At 42.8% G+C, this 22,596-nt stretch overlaps 1 protein-coding gene across 2 annotated transcripts; it reads left to right on the top strand.

The window, feature by feature from the left end:
* The first annotated feature begins 3,487 nt into the window (after nt 1-3,487).
* LOC110975684 (uncharacterized) lies at nt 3,488-21,154 on the top strand. Of its 2 annotated transcripts, none has more exons than XM_022228374.2 (11): nt 3,488-3,642; nt 5,589-6,956; nt 7,148-7,262; nt 7,580-7,773; nt 7,932-8,187; nt 8,490-8,657; nt 9,053-9,122; nt 9,834-9,965; nt 10,373-10,545; nt 11,072-11,691; nt 19,651-21,154. In XM_022228374.2, the coding sequence occupies exons 1-11, from the start codon at nt 3,567-3,569 to the stop codon at nt 19,692-19,694; spliced, it is 3,216 nt and encodes a 1,071-aa protein (XP_022084066.2). In that variant the 5' UTR covers nt 3,488-3,566; the 3' UTR covers nt 19,695-21,154. The 2 variants fall into 2 exon arrangements, with proteins under 2 accessions (XP_022084066.2, XP_022084065.2); XM_022228373.2 differs by lacking the exon at nt 19,651-21,154 and adding an exon at nt 12,356-17,318.
* Nucleotides 21,155-22,596: the final 1,442 nt, after the last annotated feature.

Below are 22,596 nucleotides of genomic sequence, written 5' to 3'. Positions count from 1 at the left end.
AAAACTAAAATTAAATTAAATTAAATGAAATAAAAAAAAATAAAAAAAACGAAAAAAAAAAACAAAAATGAAATGAAATAAAATAAATAAAATGAAATAAAATAAAATTAAATTAAATTAAAAAAAACAAAAATAAAATAAGATAAAATAAAATAAAATAAAATAAAATACTTCTTGATACATATATGTTTCCACAAGTGATATTATTGATCTTACATAAAAAACCAAGAAAGCCATAACATTCTGCTTAAATTGGTCAGGAACAAATGATGAAAGGAACTTTTCATCTCTTCAAAAATTAGTTTATTAATAGTTAAAGATATATTAAAGATCAACAGCACAATATTCATGAAAAGTATGCATTTTTAAAACCTGAATTGGAGATTTTTATTTTTACTCATGGAAAAGGTGGGATTTTTATTTTAACCCGAGCATATCAGGTCAAGTATGCACACCCAGGGTCAACAGATCCTGGGTTACCATAGCAACCTTAATGAGTACAGACGAAGGGTATTGATCGTTGGATCATCTGGCAAGCAGTGACTGACTGTGAGTGCACTAGAGGTCCAGTAAGGCGTGTTGCAGGGTGAAGATACAGGCGCACACCCCATTTCCTCTGCTGAAGCACTAAGTACAGCTGTGGTCGAAGTTGCTGATGACAAGTTCTTTAAAGCTACGGTATACCATTCTCTTTTCTGTAGCTGATTAAATTAATAAGGACATGTTCAACCAAAACCGTCATAACTCAAAGGAATATAACAGGCCTTGGGCAGTGTTAATCTGATGAGAGAGGTTACAAGCATCTAAAATTTTTTCATCAGTGATCAAGAACACCATCTTGTGTCTGTGAATGACGGAAATTGGTCTTTATTTGTAATTTGCCCTCAACATGGAAAATAAGTTTGGTAATGTAATACTGGGAATTACATATAAACCAAGTGACCCCTGATGTCATATTTTTTAATTAATTCTTTTTTTGACTCCAAGACTTCTTGATCTTTCTCCACCAAATTTTTTATCCCACTTTCCTAAAAAAAACTAACTTGCTTTTCAGAATGACACAGTGCATTTAATTTACAGGGTAAATGTCTTTGATGATGAGTCTGAAATAAAGAGCTTGAGCAGTTTACATTTGGATCATGACAGTGGGATAGAAATACACTTTTTTAAAGCTGTGATAGGGTGTTTTTTGGGCCACTCCTCAAGCAGGTCCCAAAGGGCCCATGAACATTGTACACTGGACTGCGCACAGCCCCCTTCAGATTCCAGTAACAAACTTTTTTGGTCTTCCTCTTTTCACTCTTAGATTATACCTACTGGGACTAAGATGTTACAGCTGTCATGCTCAGGGATGACTGACTCATGCTGGTGGTAATTCATAAAAGTAGACAGAAAGTTGATACATGGAAGTTGATGTCATATTCGCATTCGGTAAAGTACTACATGTAACCTTCATGAGCAGTCTAATACACATACATACATGTACATCAGGGTTTCTACTCAGACTGATGATTCTAAATGAAAGAACATGTGAGGCAAATCAACAACTTTAAGCCACAATGTCAGAGGACTGCTTTATTCTGGGTACCAGAAACAAGGCATTTTGGTTTCATAAAGTATGAGCAACCATTTACGTGACTGGGCAACATCAGGCAACATGAACCAGGTCTAACCTAAAATGGGCGACACCAAGCCTGACCACGGTAATTGGCTGATGGGCTACATCAGGCCGGACCAGAAATGGGCAACACCAAGCCCAGCCAGTACTGGCCAACACCAGGCAAACATGAACCAGGTCTAACCTACTAGTAAAATGGGCGACACCAAGCCTGACCACAGTAATGAGCAACAGCAGGCTGATGGGCAACACTAGGCCTGACCAGAAATGGGCAACACCCGGGCCTGACCGGAAATGGGCAACACCAGGCCTGACTAGAAATGGGAAACACCACACCTGACCGGGCTCCTCCAGGCCTGACCAGAAATGGGCAAAACCAAGCCTGACCTAATGAGGAACACCAGGATTACAGGCAAACACCAGACCTGACCTAGAAATGGGCAACACTAGGCCTGACCAGAAACTATATTTAGATACAATAACAGACAGAAACTTTGGTAAGAAGTTTGAAGACCTATAAACTGTGGGGAGAGCTTCAACAGCATCCCGGTATATAGAGCTAGGCTTGCTTCATGGAAATGGCCATTCTGTGAGCTTAAGGCCCTATTATTTTATTCAATAGTAATGGGGTTATTTTCAGACACGAGTTTTACTGTGGAATATAATCATCCTGTGTTATTCAGTACATCTCTTTTGGAATAATGAATCAAATAGAAATATCACATCAAAATATCCAACATTCTCGCAAATCTTGGTACAGAATACTTGTAACATTTACTGATGTTTCTCCTTGGAATATCTAATTTTGTAGTCACTGAATGAAAGACACATACTCAGATTACCTGCTTTTTTCAATATTCTTTACTCTGAATGTTCTCTTTTTTAATTTCTAATTGTGTAACTGGTGTTTGTGATGACTGATGAAACATTTTAGAGTGAATTGCCAAGAAAATACAAATATCCGCCCTTTATGTAATGTGGACAGATTAAAAATGGATTTGAATTTGAATTTAAAGACACCATCAACATGATCAAGGATGACTTTTGGGGGCAGGGGGGTGCAAAAGTTGTTTTGAAAGAGGGCCAAAAACTGGGGTGATTTTCCATTTTTTGGACTTTTCTCCAAGGTGAAGTTAACATTTCGGGCAGTTTTACACGCTTCTGGGAAGAAAGGAAATGAAATCTTAAAAATTGCCTGACCTTCAGTAAGAAAACCCGCATGAAAATCAAAATAGGCCAACAGGAATAAATTCACTCTTTTAATTTGTAGCAGGTTGTCATCCGTCCGCGTGCTGGTTGATGCACAGATTGGAGGAAGAAAACAGATGGCACCGTGACCTTTGCCAGTGTTTATGACATACAATTACAAGTGACCCTTGTGCCAGCACAGACCACAAGTTTTTCTCTTCCAAGTTTCTGGTGCCAGTCAGAGTATATTAAAGAACAAGCTGTAGTGCAGCGTGCCGGGTTTTCATTGCCCGATTTCAAGCAGGTAAACAGTAACACAGGCCTACTGAGCATGTGTTTGACACTCAAAATACAGTAAGGCCTACTGTCAGTAGGCCTTTCTTTGGGGCCTATATGCTAAATGCGATATTCCTCTCAACAAACGGTTTCAACATTCAGCAACGTAACTCAAGGAAAGGCAGACTGCCAGAAACAAGAATTGGCAGTTGGTTATTTCAAATAGAGATTATGCATTGCTGGTGCCTTGGAGGATTTTTTTGTTATTTTAATTTGTTAAAAATCACAATGAATGCACGAAAGGTTTACTCACGCACCGAACCGCCGCTAGTACCAACGTTCTGGCGCGCAGCGGCACGTGTTTTTGTTTGCAAGACAATTTCAGCGGTTGGTGGCGCTATTTACAAAACGAGGTGCTCGTCTAAAAAACGATCGCGCTTGTAAGTAGTACGTTTTCGATGGTTTTCTGCCTCAAATTTTAGAGATGGCGAACTTCATGGACAGGCAAACAACCCTGACGCGGCTGTCCAAATTGCAGCAAGAAATACAGAAATTAACAGGTATGGTGTTTCTTTGTTATCTTGTCCTTACAGTATGTGCAGTCCAGCCAATATTTCGATACCGTTCAATGAAAATTAGACAGAAACACGATGAAAATACTGGTGCCCATTTTTCGGACGCATTAAAAGGGGAAATCCCGCAAGATTTGAGTAACCGGCAATTCAGTGTTAGCACGCAATTACGAATTAGCGTGTGGCAATGCCGTAGATACCTTTTTAAAAAAGACCTCTTCAACCACTGGTGGGCAAAAACTGCAAATGTCTTGTGTCATTGTGTGTAGGCCCTGTGCTAGGGGTCACAATGAATTAGGCCTAAGTACTAGGCCTACGTAACCTAGACTAGACCTGTAAACAGGGCCCAACGAATACTCAACTCCTCCGTCCTATACTGGGCCCTGTCCTGATTCATAGGGATTTCTTTCGAAAACTTTATCTGGGACTTCCGGGGGCATAGGCCTAACTAAACATCCGCTTAATTTTATGAGCTAAAATTGCACCGGTTTGTTCACTACTTACGCTGTAAAAAATCCACTAGGTTGCTAATAGTAATTGTAGAAAACTCACCTTTCCCTCGTTTTGGGGAAAAAATGTTCCTTTTTTTGCCATTTTCCCACTCTGTACGAATTTTCTCCTGACTTGTACATTACACACACTCCTTTGTATGGTTTAAGTAATGGTACCCTGTACGAGAGCCTGTCTAGTTTGCACCCAGAATTCAGCACCTACGGATCTCGTTCAGATCTGCGAGAGTACCTATTGATCTAAGTACTTGTAGAAAATTACGGCTGTTTTGTGTCGCAGCTAATATGCAATGCCCTTGGCTGATTCCCTGTCTAGTTACACACTGTTTGCGGCCAATCATTGGTAGCGCATCTCGCTTTCTGTCACGTGACATGAAAGTGACGAAACAGCCATCGCTTTTGTGCAAGTGGGGCAAACTCCGTCCGGAGTGGGAAAACGGCAAAAAAGGCAACATTTTTTCCTCAAATGAGGAAAAGGCGAGTTTTCTACAATTAACAACCTAGCGGTTGGTTTACACCGTAACTAGTGAACATACCAGTTCAATTTCAGCTCATAAAATCAACCGGATGTTTTGTTATGCCCCCGCATATCGTGGATACATTTTTCAAAAGAAATCCGTATGAATCGGGACAGGGCCCAGTATACGACGGAGGAGTATTTGTCGGGCCCTGTTTACGGGTCTATATGTACCCTATCTTGACCCTGACGGTGCATCCTTAAAGCTTTTTGGGGGGGGGGGAGATTTGGGAAAGTGTTAAAATGGAAATAACACAAGAAAAATGTGTCCGTTGTACCGTAGGCCTAGTTTGAATGTGATGCAAAAAAGGTTCAACGGACTTGTTTACAAATGCAAGCAGCTAGTACCCTTTGAAGGATTGTTCAGAAAATTAACAAATGCCACCAGACCTCTCTTGCCATGGTCTTGTCATTTTTTATTAAAGCTCTTAATTTAACACTTGAACTGCACACTGAATCAGTATAAAAAAAAGCAAAAACAAAACAAGAATGCCCAACTACATGCACCTACATGAGTACCTTGTTTTCGTGTGCTGTGTAATTGGAAGCACAACTGTTCTTCTTTTTTTTCGCACTATGATTCATTCAGGCGCAAAGCCAGTCCAAAGCTGTTAAACTTATCTGCGAGAGAGGCACCCCTTTGTTTCTCTTCATTGGGAATCATTCTGTAGGGATTAGACTCGGGGTCACAACAGTGAGCATGCTGAAATCCACATATGCTGCCATTGTTTTTAACGAAAAGTTGGCTAGTCATTCAACAGGACTGCATCACCTGTATGTAAATAAAAAGTTTTGGACTTGAAACTATAAAAGTAATAAACATGCACAAACAGTCCAATGTTCTAGTGACAGACCTGGTCTTTTTCAAATCTCTTGAGATATATGTTCGTGATCTTATTTTCTTTCAGATTCTTTGACTTCTCCAAAGTCATCATCAACATCATCCAAATATGAAAGCAAAGCCACATCTGAGCCTACTCCAAGGTACACCAGCGAGCTTGAGGCTAAATATCTCGGAAAAGCCTATGATAGCTCCAAGTTCTCCTCTACGGGACGGCGGCCATCAAAAAGCAGTGGAGTAAATCAAAGTTGGCGTGACAATCGGTCGTCGCGAAACCTTGACGATCGGTCTAACTTGGCTTCGAGGTCAGCCACCTATTCGGCAGAATCTTTCCATGGGAATGGGCACAAGAGCTTCACTTTTAATCGATCTTCATACACTGGGAGAGAGTATAAACAATATCCAGCCGCTAAACCGTCCAGACATGATAGCTACAGTCGTAGTGAGTCACACGGACAGTCTTACCTGGGAGGCCGTCAAAAAGTGCCGCCCAGTAAGAGATCTTTGTCGCACAGCTCTGTTGAATATTTGAGCAGTGCCAGGAGGCTCAAAGAGATTGAAGACAAGTACTTGAAGCATGCCCCTGGACTATCAACTTGGCAGACCGCACAGTCAAGCAACTCGGCAGCTCTGAGGTCTTTGCTGCCAATGCCCAGCTTGTCTACTGGTACTTCAGTCCCATGGAGCAGGAGCCGGAGTTATCCAAGCCCTAAAGACAGTTCTCACAGGTCAGGCTACCTTGTCGGATCATCGTCACCAAGTCTGAGCCTTTCTTCTAAGGGAAAATCAAGCAAATATTCCTGGAGACCGTCGACGCATGCCCCAAGATCCCAGACCTCCCCTGCATCCAGAAGTCACAGCTCTGGACGAAGTTCCACCTCATCCAGGCATCACAGCTCAAACACCCACGGGTCCAAGTACCGTTCTGAGTCATCAAAGATGACATCATCTTCATCAAGGAGGCACGGGCATGATCCAGATCGCCACTCCTCTCGTTACAGTTACACCAGCGCAGCGTCTACAGCTAGGCCGTCAAGCACCCATAGTAGTTCCTATTCTACCTTTCGATCGATGCCACAAGTCAAGCCTTCTAGCAGTGTGCGGAGATCTACCCATCACACTTCTGCCCCAGCAAGAAGCCATGGATTTTCAAGTCATAGAGGCCCTGGTTACATCAGTAGTAGAGGTCGCGGATTTAGGAGTTCAAGGGGTCGTGGATCACCACGGGGCAGAGGATTTGCCTATCGTGCTTCAAGAGGGGCAGTGACCTTCAGAGGTCGTGGGGCAAGAGGATACAGGCCATTTGCGTTCAGAAGTCGTTCATCCGGAAGGAGCAGGGGGAGAGGCTTTTACAGAGGTCGAAGTTCATTTGGCTATAGGTCAGGTACTGCAAGCGCTTGGAGGGTACCACACAGGAGCAGCTACAATAGAAAAGGTGGCATAGCCAAACATTCCCATCCAATATTATCCTATCCCAGATGTGCTACTTTTTCAAGTACATGTAAATATCTTGATAGGATTTTGTAACAAAGGAAATTCCACTTCATTTATTGACATCTGTGATTGCTTTTAATAACCAGTTTAGACTTAATGCTAAATGAAGGTCCAATTGTTATACCCATACAGCGACTTCCATGTCTCCCAAGAAGTTGTCAACAAGTAGAAGCTTCAGCTCGCGCTATGCCTTGAGGAGATCTCTGGGAATAAGTGCCCGTGACAAACCTCTGTCATTCATGGAAAGGTAAGAATGTTGCCCGAGTGTAGCCCAGTGAATCATTCAACTGTAGAAAACAAACCTTGTGCACTCAATGCACATAGCACGATTTGGAATGCGAGATCCCCAATTGTAAACTAAAAAAAATGGATCCAAATCCGCTCGTACTCAAAACAGCGGCAAATGCGTCGGACAAAAAATTAATCAACAACTGAAGTCTCCGGTAGATGAATTTACAGTCTTCGTGACAATCAGGTTTCTTTATGCTCACACAAGCAGCAGTTTGTCAGACCTCTGTCAATTTCCAGTAGACAGAATGTGCCCTTGTTTCTGTCATGGAATAGGAGGAGGCAAACAGTGCTGAGTAATACACCGGTTCCTCTGAGATCAAAGTACAACCTGGTCAAAGGTCATCGCAGTGTTGTCCGGCCGGTGTCATCCTTGATGTCGTTGGCAAGGACAGTGAGGAAGACGTCTGACGTCAAACGGCTCGTCACTGTCAAGAACACGAAGACAAAGCTCATCAGGCGAGCAGAAGGTCGGTCATTTATAGTGATAATACCTCCACCCCGCCTACCCCACCCCATCCTCCAATAGGAGACATGCTTTTTCCTTGATATTCATCACTTACAAAATGTTTTCTTCACTCTTTGAAGTTTAATCAGTTTTGTGGCGTAAATTTTTCAACGTATCAAGGTGAAAGAAGGCCATCGGGGTCCCTGGTTAACCTGGGAGGTAGTCAGTTTAAGCTCCGCATCAACCGTTACAGCAAGGTCTTATACCGCATTCCGTCTGGCACCCATGCTGCACCTTCAGGTAGCCCCATGAGCACCCCTAGAAGCACCCCGAGCACTTCCAAGAAGACCGCAGAGACTCCACGTCACACCTCAAACCAAGGTCGCAAGCTTGTGTTGAAATCTTCCACCCCCTCTGTCACAAGAAAAGTAGCCAGGTTTGTAAATACTTTGATTTGATAAAGACACTGGTTGGAAAAATCTACCCCTTGACATCAAAATAACCTTTTTTGAATATTTTATGCAAGACAGAAAAACGTATTGCACTGGGTCTTGATAGAGAAAGAAAAACATGATTGGTCAGGTTTGAACTTTCCAACAAAGGTGGTTGAGACTGCGCGACTGAAAAGATATCAATGCACCGCCCTCTGTTGATGTAGTATACATCCATTGCAATTTACTCACTCAACTTAGTGATAACTTGTCTAAAAATTTATACAATCATTCTTTGTCTCACCAGCCACGTCTTACAACGAAGCATTTACATCAGTCTCACTGCAAAGCAGCGCACTAAGAAACAATCCCAGATGAAGCAGTACTGTATGTTTTACAATCTGTATGGTCGGTGCAAGAGAGGAGATGCTTGCCCGTACATACACGACCCTGAGAAGGTGGCTGTCTGCACTAGGTAAGATAAGGGGGTTCAATTTTACCTGGCCCTTCCTCGGTTCCACCCTTGACTTCATCCTCAGTCCCATCCTCAGTCCCACCCTCAGTGCCACCCTTTCCCCTAACCAAGCCCCTCTCTTAGCCACACCCTCAGCCTAACGTTTGGCTTCAACCCAGTCCTTAGTCCCACCCTCAGTGCCACCCCCTCCCCTAACCAAGCCCCTCTCTTAGCCACACCCTCAGCCTAACGTTTGGCTTCAACCCAATCCTTAGTCCCACCCTCAGGTCTGCCCTCGTCCCCTCCGTCATCCCTACCCTGTTCACTACGGTCCCACCCACCTCATTCCTAGCCCGCTGCCTCCAGTGATGCCGTGATACATAAAATACTTCACTTTGTCTTTGACTCATTTTCAGATTTCTGCGTGGCACCTGCCCCAAGACAGATGGATCTTGCCTCTTCTCTCACAAAGTCTCCAAAGAAAAGGTCAGAGTCTTTCGGAACCCTAACCCCCTAGGCCTATTTGCAAGGCACCATCCTGAATCCTTCAAATTCCTCCAATATATACATGCAGGAAAATTGCATTCATCCTCAATCCTCCCAAATCCTCCGATATTTCTTGAGTGTGCGCCATTGAGGGCTGCCCGCTGCCTCAATTCTTCAAAGTCCTCCGGCAAGTCCCGTCATTATGTTGATGCTTGGAGTAGTATGGAGGATTTCATATATGATGTAGGCATGAACTCATGCATGGCGGAGCGTAAGCAACACGAGGTCTTGCCCATAACCTTGAGACAACGCATCCTTTGCAATCAGTCAGGCAATTTGGCCATTTTACCAAAATAATCCTCCAAAACTGCCTGGAGGATTTGGAGGATCAAGGACAGTTGGAATTAAGCCACATCCCTCCCCCCCTAAAAAAAAACCTTTTTTGGGCCAAGTCTACAGTCCACATTTCATTACGACAGAGTAAAAGTCTGACATTCTGTCTACCTCAGGACACCTATATTTCCGGCTTTCAAGGTTCTGATATTCAGAGAAGCAAAGTCTCGGCAGTTGGATATGCTTTCGCCAATGCTTTTTACAGCTCACCATCATCAACAGCATCCATGAAACTAAATTCATGTACAAACAGATTTTTAGGTCAGAGAGTACAAGTCATTGACCCTGCCAATTCATTTGGTTTTGATAAACCTCCAGATGCCGGTGTGTTCCTATTTTCTGCGCGGCATTTGCAACAGGGACGACTGCCCGTACTCGCACGTCAAGGTCAGCAGCAAAGCCATCCCGTGCTCGGCATTCATCAAGGGTTACTGTCCTCTCGGTGAAAAGGTACAGATGTCTTGCTGGTTAAACAAAAGGAATTGATTGGTGGAAGGAAGGGGTTCCACTCTCATGATGGGTGAGCACAAGGGCTGTTGGGTCGGCTGACAACGCACTGATGGGACAGTTTCTTCTGTTAAAAAAATTTGAACCAGATTACAGGGACCTGGGTCGGCAGAATAACAATCATTGTGTGGTCCCCACAACTGCAGAACAAGATTGTTTGTATAGACCGATTCGTCTATCCCCTTGAAGCTCAGGTATTTGTAAATTGTAAAAACAAAATAAATTAAACAATAAAAGAGTTTGGAAATCGAAGGAAAGTCATGTAATTTACCTTTGGGCTTAGATGAATAATAATGTGATGGGGGTTGCGGTTTTGTTGCAGTTTTTATAATTCTTAATTTTGTTCGTAGTGCAAGAAGCAGCACGTCCTAAGGTGCGTGCGGTTCAGCAAGACGGGGAAATGTGACAAAGGAAAGGATTGTCCCTTGCTGCACAAGAAAGATGCGGTCAACAGCAGTAAGAGCAGGACCAAGGCAAAGATGGCCACAAAGCGTTCTGGCCAGATGGATAAAACAGATACAAGGTTAGTTGAAGGGTTTGGCATTGTAACGATGTGTGTTTAGCACAGCAGTGAATGAATTGGGCATGATATCTGTCCGATGTTAATAGGATTTCAGATTTTGTTTCTCCTCTAATTTCTCATTTCCTCTCTTTGCAACATTCACAAAACAAGACGCGCAATCATTGCTCTAAAGTTCAAGTAAAACATAAACTTAAAGAAATTAAAAAGCCATAATCCACGACCTGTTCTTACCACATAAAACACAAGTTAATGCACAGATGCCTGCCTTGTGGGCCTACTTGAGCCGTTTAATGGTCATTGCTCCACTGATGTTGGGAGACCCACCTTAAGGGTTTGGTATCAAGTCAGTCCTTTGGCTATTCCACTCACAACATGATGTGGAGTTTATTCCATTTCGTTTTGCAGATGTTTTGTTGAATCATCATCAAGTTAGCCTCTCTCAGAAATGTGTGATTGTAGGTACATGTAAATGACTTGTGAATAATAACAGCACTGATGTATTTTTCCTTATGCCGTGTGCTCACAGAACACCAGCAAAGAAAGTTAAAAGGGCAGATGAAAGCACCAACACTCCATCATTCATCAAGTTATCCTCAAACAGTCCACCAGAAAAAACAGCGTCCTCGGAGTCTAAAACAGGAGAGGCAACAGCCAACAAGGCAGAAGCAATGGAAGGAACGTCCTCGCTGACAAGTGGAGAGGTTGGCGGTATCATTCCATCTTTCATCAAGCTGTCCTCTGTTGAAAGGGCTAAGGCGGCCTCAACAAGTGGTGCCAGCAAGCGAGTGGGAGACACAAAGGCAGAAGATGACTCTACAAATCTGTCTCGCATGCGGACATCATCCAACGATCTCCCGCCTGTTGGAGCGGCCCCTTTCAGCCAGAGCGATTACCTGGAACTTTTTGACGACACACCAATATCCCACCATTCATCCCAGGATGGCCCGGTCACGTCGCCCTCTGCAGTCAGTCCGTGCATCTTGACACCCACCAAGCACACCTTCAGTTCCAAGGAGGAGGTGACAGCGCCCTCTCCGTCATCCGAAGGAGTCGGCAGCAGCACCAGCTTCCCCTCATTCATCGAGCTGTCAACTTGTGACACCCCTGCTGATCAGATGGAGGAGCCCGCAAACATGGAACAGCAAGGTGAGTTTTTGCTCTCAGAGAGATTCTATATTCGCAAATGGAGGAGTGTGTCTGAGGAAAAGGGTCACTGTCCAAAGCACTGCACCGCTGTCATTGAAAGACAATGTAATAGAATACAATGATTCTCAATAAATCTCAGCTTAATTTCCATCTCTGTGATCTGGCTTAAGTTTAAATATATTCCCCCAAGTTAAGACCATAAGGCTCGGCATTTTCTGTTAAAGAGACATAAGGAAATTGTTTGATGTGTGGCCAAAGGTTGGAAATCTTTCACTCGTTTTTAACATTCATTGTGTGAAACCATGTTTGGAGCTGACGATGACCATCAAGGTTCTCGTCGGCTCCTTTTGAAGGCTACTACCATAAAGCGATTGGAAACAGCCTGCATGTAAATCAGTGAACCAATCTAAGCTGACCTCTGTGTGCAAATTCAAATCAAAATGGATAAAGAGAGTGTGTGACTGAGCCGACAGGTCAGCATTCTTCACTCATCTCAGAAACCTTTGTCCAGACCTGTGGCCAACTCTTAATTGACTTCCTCTGATTAAACACACACTACATGTAGCTGGTATTAGTTGGACTGGTCTAGTTAATCATTAGGGGACTGGCCCTCCATGGATGATCATATTAAGTTATTGTCACCACCGTGGTTACATTCTAACAGCTTACAGTAGGGAAAGGGGACACCAAGCTGTGATGATATTTGACTGAATGTTGACTAGAGGCATGCAGGGGCAAGGTGCATCACTGTCAACCAGTAGTCCACCAGTGTGCCTTTCTCAAACTCACCCGCCCCCCTTGTCTTCAGAGCCTCTAGTCTGCCAACGAAGCCATAGTGTTCCAGGCCAGTGAATAGGCCTCACGTTGCTCACATCAACCCAGTCACAATTTGCATGCACTCAAATTCTCTGCTGTTGGAGCAGTCTGCGGTCTGTGAACTGAGGGCTTTTCATAAAGAAGACTGAACCACAGACAGGACTAAAGTACCAGCTTGCGTGCCTGAGAAATTGGAACAAAATTTGAGCCTTCCAAATGGCTGTGTCTTGCAGTGGAATTTTTTTTATCAGTTTTAAAATGGTGATGGGCTTCACAACTGTTCTTCTAGGGGTGATCATCTCAGGATGGAGATATCTTCACAAGTCATCGATTAACCCGTCAACAATTTAAAATGAAAAGAACAATGAAGAAATATGTTTCAATTTGATATGCGCTGGAACACCTGAGAAACTTGTATTTTCCAAATTTTTGAAGAGGGAGAATTTATCATTGTTGTCAATGGCACTTTATTCACCAGTGTGCAATCTTACATGTAGCTGTGACAATGTTTTTTCCATTACTCTTGACCCTTCACCTTCCACACCAGCCCATCCTTTGACCCCTCCCCTTTAACAATTTCCTGTTTGGTTGTCGGAGCATTGCCAATTCAAAGAGGTTGTTGACCCAGAATTGATTTGTTGTTTTCACTCCAGCTGGGGGTTATTTCAACCGCAAGTGGCAGTTTTGGTTTCTAAATTAATTTCAAATTAACAAAAAAGATGTGTCTGTCGATGGTTTGCCACAGTGTTCATTGATCCTGGGTGCCTGGTGAACCTTTGATTCTCAGAAAGTCTATTATTAAATGCCACTCTATTTGCCAACAAAAGGTTGAGTTGTGAAGGGCATCGGTCAGGTTTAGATGCGGAAAGCTCTTGTAGGCGTAATTTCCTTGAAATCCACCCCCTCTCCTTGAAACCAATCCCCAGTGTGCTCTTGGCAATGTGCTCACACCTAGAATATTCTTTAAAGGAACCTTTCAAACTCAACAGACGTTTTTCTCAGTTTGTAAAATAACATCATCCTGTGATACTATGCAAGTTTGTAAAGCAGCAAGGAACACAGAGAAAATTTGTTTAAGAATGCTCAAATCAGTGCCCCAAATCTCTGTCATTGAGTGTAGGAGGGGATGGGGAATGACCCAAAGCAAAATTTTGCGGGGGAGGGGGGAGTAAGGGGGCACTTACAAAAGAGTAGGGGGGCACTTTTCACGATACAGATATGCATTTACTTATTGTGTAAATACTGGTTCCACTGCGCTAATACCAGTTAGTACCGTAAGGGCCTCAACATACCAAAATGGGAAACTTACAGTTTTTCTGTTAGCTGTGATTTCCAGTGCTGTTTTAGTACAAGTGTACATTTCGTGGCTGTTGAAAGGCTAACAATTACGGTACTTCATAAATCTGCAGTTTTTGTTTCTTACTGCCCAAAAAAAATTAGGGGTGATGGAAGAGAAATGATCAGATTGCTGCCATCAAAACTGGGCAAGACACTGATTTCCTTTGCCTCCCCTCCCTAATGTGCACCTCTGGATGCCGTCCTGCAAAGCAGGTCCCTGTGAACCACCACATTGTTCTCAAAAATGGACAGGTTGATTTCACCTCTTTTTGACCGCTGTCGACGTCTTCAGTTCCATCAGCGTGCAGCTAGCTGTAGACTGCAGATCCGGGTGCTTGCATATACACACACCCTCATCGGGTCACAGAGAACCCAATTAACTTGCCACTTCTGACCTGTCATCTTGGGGTGGGACACAATCAGGGCATTCCTCCTTCCGTTCCATGAAAACCTCCAGAAGCTGATTCCAGGCTGCTTCTCAGTTTACATGTACGGCTACGGGTGCAAATAAGACAGGCACTTGTGCAGTGGAAGCCAGTCAGCCACTGGCTTGTGGCTGTGGCCAAGTTTCACAGGCATGTGTTTCTCCCAGCTGTGCAGCTCTGCTCTGTTGATTTGAACACTGCCTGAATTACTTGTCCATTGCTTGAAATTATGCATTTAGTCTATGGTGGTGGCTGTAGCCGCTTCTCATAGAGTTGTGAGCAACTTCGAGCCGCAGCCAAGTAATCTGGACGCGGCTTTGTTGTTGCACAACGCTCAACATCATACATGGGTTTGTGTTGAAAAAAAGTCCCTCAAAGTGTCTTTTTGTTACAAGAAAGAGGCTTTCAGTGGCATTGGCCACAATCTTGAAAGCAAAACAAAGGTTCAAAAGCCACATATAAAAAAACAAAGGTAAAGGAGAAATGACATCGTCAATTTCAGTCATTGCTTCTTCATAAGAAAAATTGATAAACGTTTGGTATCATTGGTGATGACCTCTTACATGCAAAACTTGTGTCAGCTACAGCAGTGTAATTTTGGGCACAACTGCACAACGGATTACCCTGGATTATTTGCCCCCTTGAGTCAATTTGATATCAGATAAATTGGACAGGCAGTGCTATTTCTGCACAGGACAAGCTCACCAGTTGCCCCCAAACACAAGCTGGTCCATGCCTGTCCAGAGACTGTAGAGCAAACTATGAAAATTAGCAAGTTCGATTTGACCTTCAGGCTTGAGCCACATTATCTGTAGGGTTCCACAGGGAATGTTTAAACAAGATTAATGCAGCTGGTGTGTTGCCAGGACAAGTCTGTCACACAAAATGTTTTAGGGACCTTGGAAATGCCAGCAGTTAAAAACAAGGCCATCTCAATGAAAGGAATTTCTGTTGGGAAGCAGCGCTCAAAGAGATCATTTTAAGGCCCCCCAAAAACACCTAAGTTCTAGCTAATAACTTGGCTAGGAGGGTCAAGTTAAGAGGAAAATTTTCACAAGCACTTGCCACAAACTTCTGTTTTTCAAAACATTTGTCAGAGCTGGGATGAACATTATATATCTTCAGGGGTACTTCCAACTGAGCCAAAAAAATCCCTTCCACCAAAACACACCCTCAGTAAAATGGTAAAAACTGTGATCATAAATATTACACCAGGCTGTTTAGCTGGCTCAAATTCTTCAAATTCAGCCCATTATTACGCTTCTTTGGTGACAACCGAATCCTCTCAACCAACCCAGATTTGTTATTGAAGTTGATTCAATTCCAGTTTCCCCAGCTCTTGGTATTTGAGCCAATATCCACATCCCAAGCAGCATTTAGTCTCTGATGACAGGTGCCATGATGACCCCCTTGGGGGCCGACCGGGCAAGCAGACCAAGCCAATCCCTCACAGGGTCCCTCAGCAGGTGGAATCCCTCTTAAAACCAAACACAATAATCAGGCCCTTGATTTATTCCTGAAGGATGGTGATTTGGTAAGCTTTGAAGACACCATGAGGACACCCTGTTTTCCCCATTTTTCAGTCCTGGATAGAAAGTTGGACTGTTTGAGCTTAGTGAGTCCATAAAAAAAAATCCAAGGACAACTGAATGCATATTGTAGAGAATGCTTTCTTGGGAAAGAAGTTGACAATGGGGGGTCAAGGGAATATCAGAAGCTTCACTTAATATGTAGGCCTAGTCTTTTTATTTACTTTGGTTTTTAAATGCCCTGTCATTTTATTTTTTCAACTTGTTCAAGAAACCAGATTTTGCATATTACAGTACAAACAAATACTTGTAAACTTAGCAAACTTGCTTAGCAAGAAAAAGGTTACAGGCAAAATACATGTTTACATGTAGGGCCTATACGGTACCTGCTTTTTGGTAACTGGTCCCCAGTCAAACTGGAAACTCGGTTTAGGAACTTTTTCGGCTCAGAAGCCCCAGGAAATTTGCCTCAAGGGTTTAGGTCAAGCTTACCACAGGTTGTTCACTCCATATTTGGTAACCTGTGCATGGTAGCCCAGCAGCAACACTCAGCACTCTGTTAGCTCTTCCCCAAAGCCACAGACCTCATCACCCATACAGTGTTTGTGTTCCCTGCACAGTTGAATCAAGGCAATGTCAGTCACATCAATCTCTAGGCATTATCCAAAATCTTACAGTTGAGCTCATGTTAATCTGCACTGGGGGAGGTAGGGTTAAATTATTGTAGTCTTTTTGTACCAGCATTGTTCACATCTAGAGGGGCATGCACAGTACCCCCCTCCTCTTAATAGTTACACAACCACTCTAGATTGAGTGTGCTTGTAATGGCTGTGCTAGGCAAATATGTAGATCACGGTCTGCTGGACCATGGAGGAAGGAGGGGACTGAGTACTTGGCACAGCCTCCAATTAGAACCAAGATCATGTGAAAATAACGAACATACTGTTACATCATGTGTGTTTCTACGTGATGCATGTGACTTCGATGTGACTTTCTGCATACCGAAATTCCAGTGTGAACTCTGTATCCTGAACTATTCCGATTGGCTTGACAAGGGATTGGATTGATGTGAGACTCCTGGTGACAAAAGCGAACATTCTCTCAGCACATTGAAGTGCCTTCATGCTAGGTCTCCGGCAATAAGAACATTTGATTGAAAGTCACAGTCAGAAGAAAAGGAGAGCACAATTTAGTGGTGGTAAAATGGGAATGTTCCTGGTGGAACTGCGCCTTGTCAATCCTTGAAATTGTCCATCATAGTTAAAGCTCTGTTGAACTTTCCATATCTGAAGATGGGTCACTAAGGGTTTTTTCCCCAAGCTTTCCGGTAGCCTCCCCTTTTGTTGCTGCCTCTCCTGTTATTCAGTGTCTTCTACCCTTTCCCTTCATTGTCGTCAGTTAACGTCGGATTTTCTCACCCAAAAAAGATGCAGGGGGAGGGTTTTTACCTGCAAATTCTCCACCCTTGCAATTGTGCTTTGACCCAACCAAGCAGGACGCGTTAATATGTCAACCACAGTCTAAACTTTTTATCCCTGAAATGAGCCTTATTGGCCACCAGAGCCTGATTGTATGGAATTGGAAGCCATTACTGCGGGGACATATATGTATGCGTTACACTCCTAGTCCACCAATAGGGTGTTGTGACTTGCCAAAGTGTGCGCACGCTGAGTGTGATGAGATGGCCCCACAAGCATGACATCTCCTCGGATTCGTCCACACTCATAGATTACAGGTGGTCTTGAAAGTGCTGCTTATATTTTACTTTATGTATCTCACTGATAGCACAGCTGTACACATCATTAAAGGCAACGGGAGCTGCAAAGCAATTTGTTTAAAACAAACCTCCAAAATGCACCAAATGTCTCAGTTAACCCCATTTCCAATTTTTGTTTCACCGTTTCAAAGGGTATTTTGCTTCCTTTTTTGTTTTTATGTAAATGAGTATTTCCATATTCATAAGCAAAAACTGTGATGCCATCCTGGGAAGGAAACTCAATGTTGCATTGGTCTGTGCACAAAAAAAATGCCGAATGGTTTTTTTTTTTGAGTTTTAAATTTTCTTCTCTCTGATGATTAAGCAAGCACGCAACCCTATAGAACAGAAACGTTTCTCAGTGAGTAAGTTCTAGGTTCCCAATTTGAACAGTAAAACCTACAAACTGAAACATGTCTTTCCTGGATGGCGTCACAGCAGCACCACCCTCAGTTGTCCAAGAAAGAATGGGCAATTTTTAATGTTCCAAAAATTGCATAAGTTTCAATGCATCTATCCCAAAAGGGTTATAAAATAATTTTCACTCATTGAAGAGGTATAGAAAGTTGCAGAAAAACTGTGTCGAGGAAAAATGTGTTGCTGCTACACTTTAAGTGTCATGAATGTTCTGATGGCCTTGTTAGCGCTTGTACATGTAGGCTTGTCTGCCGGGAAGTATGTTGCCGTTGTCTGGCAGCCTTTTGACCCTTTTAATGGCACACGTCCTCCATGACTTGCATGAATGATGGGTGACAATCATTGATTGCACACTGGTGGCTGGAGCTTGGATTAAATTTCCCACTAAGAGTAAGAATGGCAGGGGGGAGCAAAATGAGGCTGATGCCCATCATTCACTGAGTAAGGGCACCATGGTTTTCACTCTGCCTTCAAATTCTGTCCGGTCTTGGCGATATTATGCATACGCTTTAATCCACACTGCAGGGGAGAAGTTCATTAATTTGTACAAGCAGTGGACAGCTGGTGAACACTTCGTCAGCCTCAGCTCTGACATTAGTTGCCAAACAAAATGATGTGCCGCAAGAGAAGTCTCATCAGTTCTGAGCACTCTTGCTGAAATTTTCAACCAATCCATACTATCGATCGTGGAAATGGCCAGAGCATCAGTGCTACAGCTAACCAGTAGGCTATCCATGAGCGGTATCCTTGCCTCCCAACCCAAAATGCAGTGGATTGCCACCCTGACTCTGAATACTGCTAATATTCTCAATTCACACCTCATTCATGTACTCTCAAGATTTATGGCTCCTGGGCAAGTTGAGGGTGTCAGTGATATAGGAGTGATGTTAAGAGATTCTATGCCCTCATGAACTCCATTGGGTCTCCAGTGAGTTGCACTGCGATCTCCCGGCATGCTGTGTCTGCGGCTGCTCTGACAGCTGCAGTGAGGAAAAACTCAAAGGGAGTGTGGCATTACCATCCCGTGCAAAAGTCCAGACGAGGAAAACTCTCGCCTCAAGTGGGTTTAACAAGTGTGTAGTGGGATTTTTTCTGAATATTTGAGGATTGAGGGTTACAATTCGTCTGAATGTCGGGCAGGTGAGACACTGAGGTGGAGAAGTAGTAAATGCATTGTTGATCTGCTTGCTCGGTCAGTGTGTTGGGGAAAGTTTTGAACGGTATCAAGTGAACCACCCAAAATCTGTTGTGGTAAAACTTGAATTTAAAGTGGCTTACGTGTGGCTGCTTGGATGAAGCTTGTATTATAATAGTCTTCTCTCAAGATTAAATACACGAAGCCAGTGTGAGACAAATCTTGATTCAGGAGGGAATGAAAGAGTGGGCTTACAGGAATGCCCAAATTACTTGAAACTCTGGAGAGAGAGAGAAAGGATACACATACATTGTAGACTTGAACTGGCAAGATAAGGATGAACAAATAAAGTTTGCTGTCAGCGTTGGAAGATGATGAAATGCAATGCCTACCAGGGATGAGCACTGACAAAGATGGTATCCTGTGCATGTCATGTAGTAGACCCTGTCTGAATCTGAACAATTATATTTGCGTTTTGAAGCATCCAATCATCTCTCTCTCTCACCTTGTGATTTTTTTTTAAATCTTGTGGCTGTTTCTTAGAACGAAGGAGAAGCTTGAGAATAAGACCTCGGTTTTCAAAATGAGGACAGTCAGCATGGAAGCAAGGTTGGTGCAGTCCTTCCGGTGTTCATAGTAGGGAACTATTGAGCGTGGAAGCCACAAAGGATATATATTTGTGGCTAGAAAAAACTTTCGGAGACCAGTGGCACAATCTGGTGTACATGAATTTGAAACAAAATTATTTCACAACAGAACGGAACTAAAGGCACTTACAGAAGTACTGATTTATTAAAGTGCTCGACTAGTGATAAGCAAAATGCACTCTAGAAAAGTTGAAAAGCCAGAACTGTTTAAGTGGCCATCCGACTCCAGCTAAATAATAATCTGTACATAAATAAGTGACCAGAAAAAAAATGTTAACTCTGTAAATATTCGAGGCTACTCCCCCATGCAACACAAATTCCAATAACATGTATCTCTTGCGGAAAACTTAGACAATGGCTATAGATCAAGATCCCTTAAATTATAGGAGATAGAATTCAGTTACCTTTCAAAAGATAATTTGCCCTCTTTTGAACTATAGTAACAAATATGGTATATTTTGATAAGTGTTCATATTAAAAGTTCAAAGATTTCACAATACGTGTGTAGTTACTTTTCACTAATGCTTAAAAGGTTTTTAACAGGTTGCTGTTCTCACAGAAAATAAGTAGCTCATTTGTTAGTGTGGAAAAAAGGCAACAGATAGATGTTTGCCGAGTTAATTGATTGCCTTATTATTTACAGCCTGTTTTGTGCATAAATTTAAATGAAGTGCCAAGTTGAATTGGTTCTGTTTGCATATTTACTTGCATGACTAAATATGAGATCATTTCACATGCGTATACATTTTTGAATGGTGGGTTTTTTTTTTTGAAAAGTTATATTTATTCTGATGTGCAGTTATCCACTTGATGTTTTCATTCTGTTATTAATATGTAGAGTCTGAGAATAAGTACTCTCAAAGCAGTAAAAACAGAATTGAAACACTGTCGTCAGTCCATTGTTGTACTGTCATGTCGGAAACCGCAGTGAGAAAAGGGTTGCTCTCTTGCGTTGTCTTTGTCTTGCCACCACCCCTTCAAAATGATAAGGGAGAGGCCAGGACTTACCCCACCTTCATGATACACAAAGATCCCCAAATATGAACAGATGGAAAGTGCACGTGGTCATAGCAAAGACTTTGTTTTATGGCAGACAATGCAGCATCGGAGTGTACCCATGGAATCATTGTAAATTGTTAAATCTGATGAATGTGATGTAGCCCAAAAGAGATGCTTTAAGTTTGAAAGATATTAAGTTGTTGGACAGTTGTTGCACTTTAAGTTACAGGTAATTTTGTGTGAAAAATTCAGTATCACTCATAGATTCATCTTTTTGCTCTTGTCAGATTTACGGTTAATGCTATCTTTAATCTTCCCTTAATTTTTTGACATCATTTTGTGAATTTGTGATTATGGCATTATTAATAAAGTATGAACAGAAGGTGTACAAGTATACTAAAGGATGTGGTAAGGGTTTTTTTTCTTTTTGGCTATGTGATCATGTTTATACCCTATCAAAGTTGGGTGACACCGTCTCTTGTTATGAAGCTGAATTGGTATAGCCGAACATTACACATCCATGTATGTGCGCATATTGGTTTCTGTTGGTCTGGCTCATCGGATTCAAATTCTCGTGGGTTTTTGTACTGGCTTAGGTTCGAGTCCAGCCTTGAGGGCCAGGAATTCCAATGCATTTGGATGGCTTTCCCCCAGGTCGTCACCTGTTACGCAAAATTAGCAGGTTTTCCAGTGAAGCATTACTGCTTTAGAATCAGTCCCTTTCAAATTGTCAACTTTCAAACCATGCTGAACATGAAAAGTCACATGGTTTTGTCGTAAGTGACTTTTGTGCTACGGAACATTATTACAAACGGGCTACAGCGCATACACCTGGCATATGTCTGGTAAGACTCATATAGAGTCCAATGATTGATGTTTTCATTCAAGTCGGCTGGTTTTCTCGTCGGGCAACCAAGTCCTCTTTTTATTGGAATTCCAGAAGCTCACTGAAGCTGTCGGGTCGTTCCACAGGGGAAAGTTCTCATTAAAAAGCCAGATGCATGCACTTGAGGGCGCTGCTGTCAGGTGTTATTGTAATTCGAAATTTAAATATAAATTTTCAGGGTGTTATGTTTGCCCTCCAGTCTGGATACATTGCATCAAATTATCTGCTTGCGAACACACATGGACAGAACCGCTGGGAAGTAAGCTGCCACTTGTAAGTAGAAAAGCAAACTTACTGAATCTGACCTTTTCTTACATGTAAGTTCCTGCGTGTCTATCACAACCTGTTTAGTCTTGAGCCATACAAGCTATTCAAATGAACTGTAACAAAAAGTATTCCTTACCATTGTTCACCCGTTACTTTTGACTGGACTCGACTCCAATACCATTTTCTAAGCTAACCGTCCCACTCCTCCCCTTCACTTTTTTCGAAGCCTTTGTAGGGCAGACCAATAAGGCATTCCTGCAAATCTAGTTTGAGTGTAAGATCATCACCATCAACCAGGGCTTTTCTCCAGAGCCTCGCCTGTCTATTCATGCCCTCCGTGTCAACCTTGGGGTCCGGATCAGCTGTCGGACCTCCAACCCCTGTCACTATTGTCTCCCTCTTACCACTTAGATTTCTGAGCTCCATGGGCCAGTTTGTTTCACGCGGATCTGGATCTCGATGTCCCAACTTTTCTCGTGCTTGTTCCCTTATTTACCTGTAGCATTTTCAACCCCCCCCCAGTTCCCCGAGTGAGTGCGCTTCCTTGACCTTCACCGCAACCTCATATTTTTCGGCCGGACATCCCTATCACCAGCGCTGGGTTCCTTGAAAACCTACTTCGTCCATTTTATAAAACCGTGCAGTACCGCAAAACCTGAGAGAGGGATCGGTGCACAGTCGATCCACTGA

The sequence above is a fragment of the Acanthaster planci genome, linkage group LG06 (assembly GCF_054643075.1).
Source record: "Acanthaster planci isolate LZ-2023a linkage group LG06, COTS_SCS, whole genome shotgun sequence".
NCBI lineage: Eukaryota > Metazoa > Echinodermata > Asteroidea > Valvatida > Acanthasteridae > Acanthaster > Acanthaster planci.
This window is presented reverse-complemented; position numbering and strand designations above follow the sequence as displayed.

What these genes read in the sequence shown, in the direction of transcription:
- LOC110975684 (XM_022228373.2), top strand. Translation starts at nt 3,567, where the DNA reads ATGGCGAACTTCATGGACAGGCAAACAACCCTGACGCGGCTGTCCAAA. An exon ending in ACAAAGTCTCCAAAGAAAAG is followed by an intron (nt 9,123 to 9,833) that starts GTCAGAGTCTTT and finishes ATAAACCTCCAG; the next exon opens with ATGCCGGTGTGTTCCTATTT. An exon ending in ACTGTCCTCTCGGTGAAAAG is followed by an intron (nt 9,966 to 10,372) that starts GTACAGATGTCT and finishes TTTTGTTCGTAG; the next exon opens with TGCAAGAAGCAGCACGTCCT.